The 14447-nt window shown below is 39.3% G+C and overlaps 1 protein-coding gene across 3 annotated transcripts in view; it reads right to left on the reverse strand.

Moving 5' to 3' along the window:
* LOC124721430 (MOB kinase activator-like 3) overlaps nt 1–11491 on the reverse strand; it is a 65272-nt gene extending 53781 nt beyond the window's left edge. For all 3 annotated transcript variants that reach the window (XM_047246406.1, XM_047246405.1, XM_047246404.1), the window contains exons 1-2: nt 11339–11491; nt 3091–3241 (exon numbers count right to left, since the gene is read on the reverse strand). In XM_047246406.1, coding sequence (XP_047102362.1) covers nt 3091–3241; nt 11339–11380 — 193 coding nt within the window. In that variant the 5' untranslated portion in view covers nt 11381–11491. The remainder of the gene's footprint in view (nt 1–3090; nt 3242–11338) is intronic.
* Between the last annotated feature and the right edge of the window lie 2956 nt (nt 11492–14447).

Genomic DNA, 14447 nt, shown 5'->3' on the forward strand with positions numbered 1-14447 from the left:
ATTTCAACTGTCGGCGATTTTCTCTCTTCAACTGTACTGAAGGAGAGAGGCAGGCAGGCATGTATGAAACTGACATGAAAGGAATGGTGAATGACTCCTCCTTAGAAGTCATTCCTTGGTTCTACCGTTCAGTTTAACGAACCATTCCATTGAATCAGTTACTCCGCAAATGACCCACCTCTAATGCCTAATTACCTCCAACCCTTGTATTAGATTTTTTACTGTGATGATGGGGATATCTATAGAGCTCCAAAGTCCATGAATGTTCACACAATTTTCACCCACTAGTCACCCCAAACATTCCGTTTCTAAATTGTGCTGATCAGAACGAAATTTTTCTACATGTTGCACTCACCGATTGAATCATAAGTTAACGTGGTGAAATTTATATTAACTGAACCATCACACTGTAGTTAGGGTGTATAATATGACCTGGCAGAGATGAAGGTAGCCTTAATACGAAGCATGTTTTTTAAGTAAGTAACATTTTGCCACACCGCGGCCACAGCACTGCTGTCGGCGTTCTGCGCATGCACACTGGGTACCTACATCTGTTGTGTACACACTGACGCCATTACAGACTGATTCTTCCTTGTTTATGTTGCGTACATTGAGTGTTTAAGATGCCTCTGATAATCATGAGTCCCGCTGACTGTGAAGTACAGGCTGTTATAAGATTTCTTAGTGCTAAAGGCCTAAAAGCGATCGATATTCATCATGAGATCTGTGCAGTTTAGAGAGAAAACATTATGAGTGATGGAATGGTAAGAAAGTGGGTGAGAGCATTTACAGATGGCCGCACAAATATGCATGATGAACAACGGAATGTGTGTCCTTCGGTCGTTAATGACAGTTTGGTGCAGGAAGTGGACAATAAGGTGAGAGAAAACTGACACTTTATGATTTCCTCCTTGCGGGATGACTTTCCTAATGTTGAAGAAACACATGAGCAGTCAGTGTCTTCAAAACAATGATGAAGTCAAAACAGAGGTGATACAGTGGTTAAGGAGTCAGGCGGCAGACTTCTATGAGGAGGGTATTCAAAAACTGGTACAACGTTATGACAAGTGCCTGAATATTGATGGAAATTATGTAGAAAAGTAGATTAAGTTACAGGCTTTCATGTAAAAATAAAATTATTGAGATATCTTAGCACGTCTTTTTTTAATTTCAAAATGCTACTTACTTATAAAACACGCCTCGTATTATTGGGCGAACTGGGTGAACTGTAGGTAAGATTAAATGTTGAAGACTTCCACAGTTCAACACCAATTCTTGTATTTATATTTTTCAACTCCGTAACCTTTGGCATTTTGTCACTGCAGGCTATAAAAGTATTGCTAAAAACAAGTGAACTATGCAGTTCTGTTTCTACAGAGTGCTTTCACGATGCTTTTAGTTCAGCATAGCAGATGTTTGATGGGATGTTAATGTGTCCACCATAAATTTCTGTTTTGGAAAGAATATGACAGGCTTGGGAATTTAGCAATTTTTTTTTTTTTTTAAGACTTTCCAATTATACAATGTAGATACGTTTTCAGAGCTGCCCTTCTGCCAATTAAAAATGAATATGTGGTTAGTAATCCAGGTCTGTTGCTTAAAAATTTTATATCTAGACAAGAAATAGTGAACAAACAGAAACTGTGCTATGCACGAAGCAGCATCTTTAAATATATTTTTATAGCAGTACCGTATTCCTTTAATACCTAACAAACTTGGTTGATTGTTTATGATACATTATGACATGTAGGTATTTCTGTTTTAAGATAAGAGAATGGAATGATGAGAAAAATTTTGTCTCTTTCACCTTGGGAATAAACATTTTGACTTTATGTCAATTTGGCAGATTTTGTATAAACACCACTGCTTTTTTATTCATACAGTTTCTAAGTTAACATCAGAGCATGGGAATCTGGGCCTTTTTAACACAGAAAATTTCAAAGTGGCGACAGAGAATTTAATCTGGGACCCTGAAACTAGAAGGGCGATATAAAATCCATATTACACCAGTTAACAGAAATTAACAGATAAAGAAGAACTTTGTTTTGGTCAAGGCAGAATCCCCAAATGCATTTCCATTCTTTTTAAAAATCATAATTTGACATAACTGTATGTCTCTTACTTACTGGAATAGTAGAGTTTTGATCAAACAAACCATCCTAATATTTCTACAGGTAATGAAACAGCCTATAATTAGAAACAATGGGGTCAACAATTTCAAACCAAACGTGATCCTCATATAACCACAAAATATATTAACTAAATGAATGAATGACACAAATTATAGGCCATGTGTGCCAATTACTCTTGATTGGTGATCACTGAACACACTGTTCATTTTTTGTACATATAGATGCTTGGGGATGGTCTGTTGTTCAGCTCTTGTTCCAGTTCACGTTCTTTTGAAAAATATTAAGATTTTGTAAATCACCACCACCTAGAAATAATATTTTCCCTAACTAAACAAAAATGTACTTAAAAAGTAAGGTATCTAATGTGGGAAAGAAAGGAAACCATAAAAACAATAATGTTTGCTGTCTCAATGCCCAAAACCTGCTTGATGATGGAGATAATTTCTGAATTTATCTGATAAATGAACTCCAAGAACCACAATCTTTACATTTAAAGAAAATAAACTGAAATTTACGTTCCTGCCCCATCAGCCAAAATTACTACATGTTGCCTGTTTTAATTTTTGTTTGGTTCAAAAAAATCACCATGAGAGTGACAAGAGAAATTACCTGAGGATACAAACATTTACCATTATATGAGGGTATAGAAGCAACAACACATGGATTATATTAGGGATTCAAATACACAGAACTCAGGAATAGTGAAGTGATACTAATACAATATTGGAGAAAGCATGGGAGATTAACTGAAAATGAAATAATTTTTAAAATATTCTTCACTTTCTGTGAAGCAATGGGTTACCACCACGACTCCCCCAAAATAATTAATACAATGATATCTAGACAAAAAGTTATGTTTATATAAACAAATTAAAAAACAGTAACATCCAATGTATAGTATAAAAACCCGACACAAAATGGCAATCATATCTGAATTCATGACAGTAAATATTCTTACCATGAACTGCAATCCAGTCATTTGTATCTTCACCATTTGGCAGCTGTACAACAGCTCGTAAATTAATTCCAGAGCTCAATGACGCTTGGGCTTGTTTATGAAGGGAATACCTTAAGGTTCCTGGTTCAAAGCTCTTTTTGGGACGGAAAGTCTGCAAGCAGATAAATTAATAATGAAGTACATTTCTCGAAATCTTAATACAATCACTATTCACATCACCTAAATCAAGAGCAATGTAAATATAAACTCAAGTTATTAATACAAATGTTCACCCTGTAGCAAGTTGTTATTTGTTGACATTCCATATCACAGGCAAGTATCACACTCTCTCGTATCTACAAAATAACCAACCCAATGACAGACAGTGTAAAAAATAAAAAACTATCACACAGTACAAGCGTGTTAGTAATAGTGTCAGTGCTGGTGAAAGATAGGATTTGGAACCTTGCAACTCATGGATAACAATGGTTTTTCACTGTTCATACTTGTTCTTAGAGCCTACTTTCAGTCTCCAAAAAGCTACTAATGACACAGGGAAACAAAAGAAAGAAAGAAATAAAAAAAGGCTCATTTCAAAAACTAGTACAAACACTGTGCTGTCAACAGATACACAGTGCCAAAAGTGTTATATTAATCATGCATATACACCACTTCTGTTAGTTTAGCCATATTTGCTTTATTATGATTCTAATGTTGAATCACAATGTTTACTTGTAATCAGGTTATTAATTTCAATCAGTAATGAGCATCTTCAGTTTACCAAATGCAACATGACACATCTGCTCACCGTACTTCCACCAGGCAGTCAGCAGAATGTTTTTGATCAGTCTTTTTGGATTAGGTATTCAACACTAAATACAACCACCAAACCATTTGTGTCAGCTGAGGTGGTGTGTGTGAGTTTTTGTATTGAGAGTTTTGTTTGAGCTGTAGAGGTCTAGTGAAATTTGAGTTGTACAGGGAGTGAAAGGCTGTTTACAATTTGTACAGAAACCAGATGGCAGTTATAACAGTCGAGGGGCACGAAAGGGAAGCGGTGGTAGGGAAGGGAGTGAGACAGGGTAGTAGCCTCTCCCCAATGTTATTCAATCTGTATATTGAGCAAGCAGTAAAGGAAACAAAAGAAAAATTTGAAGTAGGTATTAAAATCCATGGAGAAATATTAAAAACTTTGAGGTTCGCCGATGACATTGTAATTCTGTCAGAGACAGCAAAGGACTTTGAAGAGCAGTTGAACGGAATGGACAGTGTCTTGAAAGGAGGATATAAGATGAACATCAACAAAAGCAAAACGAGGATAATGGAATGTAATCAAATAAATTGGGTGATGCTGAGGGAATTAGATTAGGAAATGAGACACTTAAAGTAATAAAGGAGTTTTGCTATTTGGGGAGCAAAATAACTGATGATGGTCGAAGTAGAGAGGATATAAAATGTAGACTGGCAATGGCAAGGAAAGCGTTTCTGAAAAAGAGAAATTTGTTAACATCGAGTATATATTTAAGTGTCAGGAAGTTGTTTCTGAAAGTATTTGTATGGAGTGTAGCCATGTATGGAAGTGAAACATGGACGATAACCATTTTGGACAAGAAGAGAATAGAAGCTTTCGAAATGTGGTGCTACAGAAGAATGCTGAAATTAGATGGGTAGAACACATAACTAATGAGGAGGTATTGAATAGAATTGGGGAGAAGAGGAGCTTGTGGCACAACTTGACAAGAAGAAGGGATCGGTTGGTAGGGCATATTCTGAGGCATCAAGGGATCACAAATTTAGCACTGGAGGGCAGCATGGAGGGTAAAAACCGTAGAGGGAGACCAAGAGATGAATACACTAAGCAGATTCAGAAGGATGTAGGGTGCAGTAAGTACTGGGAGATGAAGAAGCTTGCACAGGATAGAGTAGCATGGAGAGCTGCATCAAACCAGTCTCAGGACTGAAGACCAGAACAACAACAACAACATGTGGGATTCTTGGTATCATGGTCTTCATATGAGCTATGCAGGTCAAGAGCAGTTTACAATACCAATAGTATTTCATTTTTGCATGATTACCTTGAAAGCTGAGAATTTGTGTCCTTGATTTGTGGTATAATACTTGTTTTGGAATGGTAACATTATCCTTGTTGTGTATTTAGTCTGTTCCTGCCCAAAACACCTAATCAAGCAGGTGTTCAATCAGTTTCATGTTATTGCTGGAGTTAAATGTTTTGAGTGTTATGTATGTTTATTCACAGGTTTAATAACCAACGTCATAGTCACCATATTGCACAACTTTGAAATAGTTGTGCCCACCACTTTGATGACATCATAGGTCAAAGCTGACAGGTGGTACCAAAATTTTTGGTTTAGCCCGAAAATTTAGTCGCATCATTATTGATTTCATTTTTAACTAAATAGAACTTAACATACAAGTAATTAACATCTCTTTTTTTCCCCTAGAATTATAATTCTGTGCATCACTACCCTGTCACCTATAACTGCCATTGAAATATTCCAATAAAGCATTTATCCACTATGAGACAATATATAGCTTCAAAGCCCAGCTCTTGTAAAAGATATCTACTATATGATCCAGGATGAGCAACAGGTATTACTGTTTGCGAATATAGTTGTACAAAATGAGTTATTTCTCAATGCAATGTTTTTTCAAGAAAATTGCAGATCAGTATCTGTAGTGTCTGGTACTAATGTCGTATTACTCTACTGAGCTTCATATCACCCTCATGATGGGGAGCATGCTGACTGTTTTCCATACAGACTAAAGAGAGGTCATGGGGCATAGCTGCATGTTTATGGGCCAGCAGTCACTTTTCTGGACAGACTGAAGGGAATGCAAAGAACATAGCAGCATGTTTTGTGGCCTTGAGTCATAACTATTTCCACAGTGTGCGCAGTGACAGTATAATGAGATGTGCACAAACAGTGCAAAACTATTTTGGTACTATAAATTATGTTGTGCAAATTATGTAGTCAAAACAACATGGTACAATAAGGACCAAACAACTGAAGCAGTGCAGTTGTTAAAACAATGACATCATATTCAGCACAACAGAGTTTTCCTCTGTCCGGTCACCTTAATTAGGTTTTCCTAAATCATTTCAGGAAAATGCCGGGCTGGTTCCTCCAGCAAGGCCACAGCCAAGCACCTGTCCTATCCTATCTTCATAAAAACGCCCTTGTGTACTCTGTATGTGTATATTTGAGCAATTTATTTTCAATGTATTATGATGACAAATGCTATATCATTGTCAGAGAATCCATGGATGTATGCATGAATATATAAAAATTATGGACTAAGTATCTTCCTGTGACATGTAAAAGACTGAAGTGCACCTCAAACTGGTCCAGTTTATTACATCTGTTCCCTGTCGTCCCAGACTTTCAGTCGTTCCACCATCGACACTACCATGGCACTTTCCTTGCCCATTCTGGTCAAGCATAATGTTCGATTCATACACACAGACAATTCTGTGAATGTGACATTTCTGAAAATTGTAAACTCCAGTGGAGAATTAGGGATCAACAGAAGCGTCCGATCCCACATGTCGGCTTTGACCCGTGACATAAGGGTGTTGTCGTGTGTGACGTCATGTTCCCTGTCGTCCCAGACTTTCAGTCGTTCCACCATCGACACTACCATGGCACTTTCCTTGCCCATTCTGGTCAAGCATAATGTTCGATTCATACACACAGACAATTCTGTGAATGTGACATTTCTGAAAATTGTAAACTCCAGTGGAGAATTAGGGATCAACAGAAGCGTCCGATCCCACATGTCGGCTTTGACCCGTGACATAAGGGTGTTGTCGTGTGTGACGTCATGATGGCGCGGAGTTTGGTTTGTGTGTGTGTGGTGTGTTTGTAGATGTCGTCGTGTTGTGGTTTGTTGTGCTCTCTGGTGGTATGTTCAGTGTTTTCGTTTGTGTGGTGTAATGGGCTCATTTTCCAGAATTGTTCGAGTGTCGGCTGTGTTTGTAGTGGAATTCGTTTCAGTGAGTTAACGATTTTGCGTTAAGGTTAATTTAGTGTTGTTCGCTGTACATCGTGTGGTAATTTTAGTAAAATTAATTGGTTGTTGTTTTTGTTCAGGAATGGATATGATGGATAAAATTAACAGTGTGCAGGTCAAGGGAAGTGTTCGATCCCAATGAGTGGCTGTGTATGTTGGTATTGATATTGGGAGATGTTTTTGAGCTATATAGGCCAAGGGAAGTGTTTGATCCTAATTTATGGGATCGGAGCTGCTATTGAGCTATATAGGTCAAGTGAAGTGTCCAATTCCAGATGATATTGTGTTTAGTGGTATTTGGGGAGTTTTTTGATGTCTGTTTTTTTTCGTCATTTTGTGAGGTTTTGTATGGAGGTGGGCGTCTAAATTTGTTTATATTTTGTTTGCCCACACCCAAAAACACCCCATTTCGCGCACTTGTACAGTTAGTGTCATTAGGCTTTTTGTGGAAAGTGTGTGTGTTTGTTTTTCGATGTAGGCCCTATTTTCGTCCTCATAATGTGTACATAAGGACTTTATATGTGCCATATTGGAATCGTGCTTTATGGTCATTTCCACCATATCTGTGACGTCATGAGTCAAAGCAGACGGGTGGGATCAGACGCTTCCATATTTCGGAGAATTATGGAGTAATATAATTTTTAAACTGTTGCTACATATATTAAGACAAACTGCTATATAACATTAAATAGCTATGCATGATCTGTTCATGGAGATCTAAAATATGAGGTAAGTAAGTGGCTGCATGCTCCTGGGCAACAATGTAGTAATCCTATGTCCGGACGTACCATCAAAGTTAGAAAGCATAATGATACGAAAATGCAAGATACCAGCAATGATTTCTAGTAAAGTCATCAACACCAACTTTGAAGAGTGTTGCATATCACTGGCAACAACCACCACGATATGGTCATTCTATCCCTTTCCTGTAACTTCCTGAAGTAAGTGCAGCGGATATTATGAAAGCTTCTGATGAAATACCCACACCAGTTTTCTCTATACTATTAAACAATGGATCCTTCCGCACATGTACTGAAAGTACTGTAGTGTCATGTAAAGTACAAAAGCCAAATTATGGGTTAGCTGCTGGTAGTGAGATGCAATTTGATAAACTCTATGATCCTCTGAGGCACACAGTAATTTAACTGAAACTTTAAATTTGGCTTTGCCGACACACAACCAAACTGTAATGTTTCCACCTGACTTAGAGCTATGACTGTGCTACAGATCATTATGTCACCATGACTATGATTTTGTGTTTACACTTGTTAGCTTCACCAACACTCAACCAAATTGTCACTTTTCAACCTGACATAGACCTTGGGCTACACTACAGATCTCTCTGTTACCACAGGCTACATTCCAAACAATAATATAGACACAATAAATGTAGTCTGCATGCTATTCTCTTCCTCACAAAGATGACATCCAGTATGGGTGGTTCAAGAGACCCATTACACCACCTTAAGTACGAGCAGATGTGCATTATTCAGCAGGTTTCATGTTCAATAAGATCCCAGTAGAGCTGAAACAATGACACATCCCAAGTATTCCAATCTAAGTTGAAATATTTCTCTGAGGCACACTACTACTATTCTGTATAGGAGAACCTTACAGTAGTTCAGAATTTTTCTCATAATTTGTTCATATGGTCAATGTTTTATTAATTCTTTTGTTCATAAAGTTTCTAATCAGTGTAATGTGATCTATGTACTGGCTCATTCTATGAACAAATGGCTTTGGCTCACATGGTCACACTGAATATGATAAATAATAAATAAATAATTTTGCCAATGAGGCATCACATTCGTATCAATGTTGATGCCAGTGGCCTGAGGAAGGTGTGTATGCTTCTTGTACCAGTTTTGGATGGCAGCAGCACAGAGATTAATGGCTGGACCACTGTATCAGATGAAAAGCCAATGCTAAAAGTGTAATGACTGTAGGATAAATGAAAAACAATTTTGCAATCAGTCTGTCATCTCTAACCAACTGGAAAAGTTTGCTTAAGACTAAGATGACGAGTGCCACTCATTAGGTGTCATCTACACCTTAACACCATGCAATCCATCTCTGCAGCAAAAGGCAACTAGAGAGGCAGATGGTGCAAAGTTGTCTTTGGTGACAACAGTAGACTGTGCCATGCCGTAAGCAATGGATTTTCGCAAGTGTGGGACTGATGAGAACAGCCACAACTGAAATCACATACAAGACCATTTTAGGTAAGAGCTTACAATAACCTTACACTTGCTGTACTTGCTGGGCATTGAACAGTGCAAACACTTCTCACATTAATGTTTCTGCTCTTGAAGTTGATTGTCACCTGTTCTGACCAGCTCCGTCACCAGAACTGTCCCCCATAGAGCACATACAAGCTGTCATGGGACAACAGCTGGTCTATTTCACATTCTTACCAACATTACCTGACCAATTGCATCAAGAAGTGGAAGAGGTGAGAAACACTATATCGTGAGATGGAACCCAGAATATCTATAACACATATATGCAAAAGTACACAATTGCATTGTATAAACCACCCTCGTCAACTTATCAGCCTCACAGCAGTCTTCAGTAAGATCTTCTAAATCATTATTTCTCAATGACTCCATCACCAAATTGCAACCGACCTACCCATTCCCGATATCCAGTTTGCTATTGTCCCACCTATTCCATTGACAACCACCTTCTTTACCTTACCTACCTAATCTCCCATCAACTGCATTAAATGTAAGTCTGCCATATCTGTCTCCCTTGATATCCTAAAAGCCTTTGACAGATTTGGCATTCTGAACTGCTCTTCAAGCTACAAACCTATGCACTCCTTGCTTCAACACCATACTAGACGTCACAATCAATCACTCCTGCTCCCGTATCTTTCACGCCACTGCAGGTGTGCCTCAAGATTCTGTCCTTTCAACCTTCCTTTACATCCTGTACACTGCAGACAATCCCAAACCGTTACCCCAACACACCACCTGCAATATGCTGACACCACCACCTACCAAGCCACTCACCACACCCTTCATCTCTCCCATGCCTCCCTCCAATGCCACCTGAATCTCCTAGTCAAATGGTGTAATACAGGAAACTTCAAGTAAATCTAGAGAAAAGCAAAGCCACCATCTTTGTTCGCACCACTTGGTGTTTCCGTCTTCCAGATTTCCATCTCTCCATCTAGAACCACAGGTGGCAACTAGAAGTCAACAAGATGGATGAAGGAGAAAATGGAAGGATGGTGTGAGGTGGAGCACTGTGATTAGGGCTTGGAAGAGGGGTACATCTAGAGACGGGTTTTATAGTTGGGGGAGTGAAAATTGGTTAAAATTCCAGCTGACTTCTGGTTGCTACCTGTGGTTCAACAGTGCCCCATAGTCACCATCATGACAATTCTTCATGTATCATCTAGTATCACCATTACATCATGACATAATTCGCATTCATAAGTGACAATATATTAACTATAAAATAAAATCATAAAAACCAGTTTTAAAAACCATCAACATTTTCCATCTATGTGTATTTTACAAAACCCTTGTTTATTGTCACTTGTTTTTACGTAAAAGTCATAAATATCGTTCACCCAAGTTTTCTTACAAAATCATCTTTTATATCTTTTGACCATCTTTTCAATACAGTTTATGGAACCTTTAAATGAACTGGGGTTTCTATCCGCTGACAGCCTGCCTCCTTTGTGGACAATTGCAACAACAATAAATGAAAAGTAAACTGCATTGTTGTTACGGGAACCGATACAGTGATACTGCTGTACAAGACAATCTATCTAAATTGCTGTATGAATCTATGATTTACTGTGTACGACCAGTATAACGTGCGTACCATGGCAAATTAGATTCCGGGTATCTATTTCCATTTTATCCAAATCTATACAGTAAAACAACAGAATTTGAGACACACCTTGGCCAAATCTTTGGCTCTTCGGACACTAATTAAAATCACTTAATCCGCTTGGTTAATAGAACTAGCTTCACTGTGGAGAAAAATGCAATCATACACATCTACACTTCTCTCGCGACATTTCTTGTCCTTGTTACATCAGTGCAGATGACCATATAAAGTTAAAAACAGAAAGTCACCGAAACAGCTGAAATTATGTGCCGAACGGCAAAAAACTAAACGTAAATAACCGATGCCGACCCGCTGGAGCGAGTCTACTTTTCTAAAAATATACGAGATGATACAGCACTCTGTCGATAATTTTACGCAAATATCACCATACCCTTCCTTTCTGGAAGAATTCCACGAAACCACTCAGTGCCATTGGTTTTGCCCATATATTACAAAACTTGCACACCCCACACGCACAAACAACAAAACAAACAGGATATTGCGGTTGTCCCTATCGCTATGCCACAAAGTGTATTCAGATTCGAGCGTGACAGTCGAAACAGGTGGATGCACGATAGTTCATGTTTCGATAGTGGCGTGTCGATTAAAAAGAATACATGGAAATTTACACATTTCATTATATGTTTTGGTAGTAGTTCTCTGTTCCGATAGCGTGCACTGACGGCCTACAAACTCCAGTCACAGGCTTAATAAACGAGTGTTTAAGTACAGATATTTTCCCAGAGCATTACGGCACGTACTTGTGTCCTCTGTAAAAAACAATATTTAGGAAAATATTTAGAACTACCGGTCAGTTTCCCTACCCTCATCAGTGTCAAAAATATGTAATAAATGATGAAAGACAGGCTAACGAGTTACCCGAATACATAAATACACTGATGGAAAAAAAATCGCAACACAAACAAGGAGCTGTGCGACAAAAACGAAGGTTGGTTGGCGTTTTTCTACACTTGAAAGACAATGTTTATTCAAATTTCGCGCCAGTCGCATGGTAGCACCACTATGAGGATGCAAATCAGGTTTGCTTTAAATACACGCTTTAACAGCCGTGAGCGGAGCTGCATCAACTGACTAGCACTAGTTCGTTTATTGCTACTGTTTGGTTTTACATAGACCAGTAGCAGCCACTCCCCTATGCTATGTATCTGTATAGTTTTGCTTGTGTCGTCCAGACAGTCTTCTGTGTATGTGTTCTTCATCATCTCCTCGCGTATCGTTGTTTTCCTGTCGTCACCTTAGTCTTGCTGCACAACTGCCGTCGCTGTCGTAGCTTCCAACCGTTGTCGCTGCCAGCAGCACCGTCACCATCTTCTCGCATGCATTTCCTCCTAGACTTTGTCGTCACAGCCACAGCCTCACCGCCGCCTCCATCTACTCGTCTTTGTCTCCATCACTGCCACTCCTCATCTACCATCATGACATCATCTCAGACATCGTTGAGCCCACCCTATACCATCTCAGAGGCATTCTGTCACTGGGATGCATCAACCTTATACCCAACTCCTCAACCTACTATGAACACCCCAACCACATCCATTAACACCACCACCTTCCCTACTCCCACCATCACTACATGGAGTGCTTTGTCCAGCCGACCACCGTATGCCTACCCCCGCTCCCCACAGTATCTTCCCCATCCATAGCCACATCAGCTGCATATCCACCCCTCCCTGCGACACCTCCTCTGCCACCTTCCGCCATTTTCATTTGCCTATCCTCCACTTACACCCTTTCCTGCACTCGCCATTGCCCCTGCAACACCTGCACAAGTTATATCTCACTGCACCACCACTGCTACACCAGACGCCACAACACTATCAAACAGCAGCTGCACTGATTGCAGCCCACTGGAGGGACCAGCCCAGAGCCATATCCTACCCTCTCTAAACCTTCAACCCACACCCCATCTTCTCACGAAATTCCAATCACAAACTTTCTGCTCCGAATGCGAAAGTTTTTTTTGACACTGACCTACATAGGGAGAAACGATCACCACGATAAAATAAGGAAAATCAGAGCTCGTACAGAAAGATATAGGTGTTCGTTCTTTCCTTGTACTATACTATATGGGAATAATAGAGAATTGTGAAGGTAGTTCGATGAACCATCTGCCAGGCACTTACATGTGTTGTGCAGAGTATCCATGTAGATGTAGATGTAGTGTTCTTTAAGTGTTTTTAACTGTCCTGCATGTCCACATTTTTATCGCTGTTTTTCAACTGTTCATAGGAACATCACTATTTCTCACATTCTCCCATTAACATCGCCTTTGGAATTAACTTTAAATTGAAGGGCTTATTTCAATAGTGGTACAAGTCCATTTTTGTTCATTCTGAGATAAAGAGTCCTAAAGTTAAAAGAGCACTGAAAAATCTGCAGCGCTCTTTTAACTTTAGGACTCTGTATCTCAGAATGAACAAAAATGGACTTGTACCACTATTGAAATAAGCCCTTCAATTCATGGTAACTATGTCTCCTTGTTCTGTGTTTAGCGACTAAGTCAGAAAATAACGTCCACTGGCTGAAGAGCAGGTTTGGTTGTCCGCTGCCAACCCCTCCCACCCCACCCACATGGGGCGAGGAAGATGATGTGATAACAAAGGGAAAAAAATGAGAGTGTTAGTTACCTTTGAGATCGGACGTGGTGAGTTGATGTTAGTCAAGAATGCCTTTAAAGCGACGAAGACACCATTATCGACACCTCACTGAGTTTGAATGGGGCTGTGTAATAGGGCTTTGAGAAGCTGGATGTTACTTCAGCAATACTGGAGAAAGACTTGGCAGGAAAGTAGCCATTGTATATGATTGCTGACAGTGGTGGTCACGAAAATGTATGGTCGCAAGAAGACTGTGGTGCAGACTACCACATGTCACTACCAAGAGGGTAGTAATCAACAATGGATGATGATACCAGCCATCAAAACTTCATCTCGGAGAAACCTTGATGGTGCTGTGACGTAAGGCTTCTCATGGATCCCCCTGACATGATGCGACATGACATGACAGCTAGGGTGAATGATGCCATTTGAAATGCATTGTGGAATGTTTTACCATGACACGACAGCCAGTATGAACTGCCCTGCAAAACTTAGAAACAGGAGATATACGATACAACCAGTATTACATCAATGATGCCAAACTTCGTGTTCAGTTCCATGACAAAGCCAACAACATGTGAACACTGAAAAGCCACAAAGTGTAATCTATGAAAAACTTCATAATGTAAAAAAGACCTAATGATAACATAAACAGAGGCAAGAAGATGTATGATGTATGTGTATTATCTGACAGCCACTGAAAAGGCCTTGTTGGATTTATGTCTAACATGCATACAGAATAATCAATAACTGGTATTATTAAACCTGGAGCTCCTCTCTCTGAGGTACTGAAAAACTGCCAAAATGTATTAGAGAATAATTGTAGCTGTGTGATAATTGGGGGAGGGAACCCTGTTTATAGAAATGAGAACCACCTAGAAT

The sequence above is a fragment of the Schistocerca piceifrons genome, chromosome X (assembly GCF_021461385.2).
Source record: "Schistocerca piceifrons isolate TAMUIC-IGC-003096 chromosome X, iqSchPice1.1, whole genome shotgun sequence".
NCBI classification, from domain to species: Eukaryota; Metazoa; Arthropoda; class Insecta; order Orthoptera; family Acrididae; genus Schistocerca; species Schistocerca piceifrons.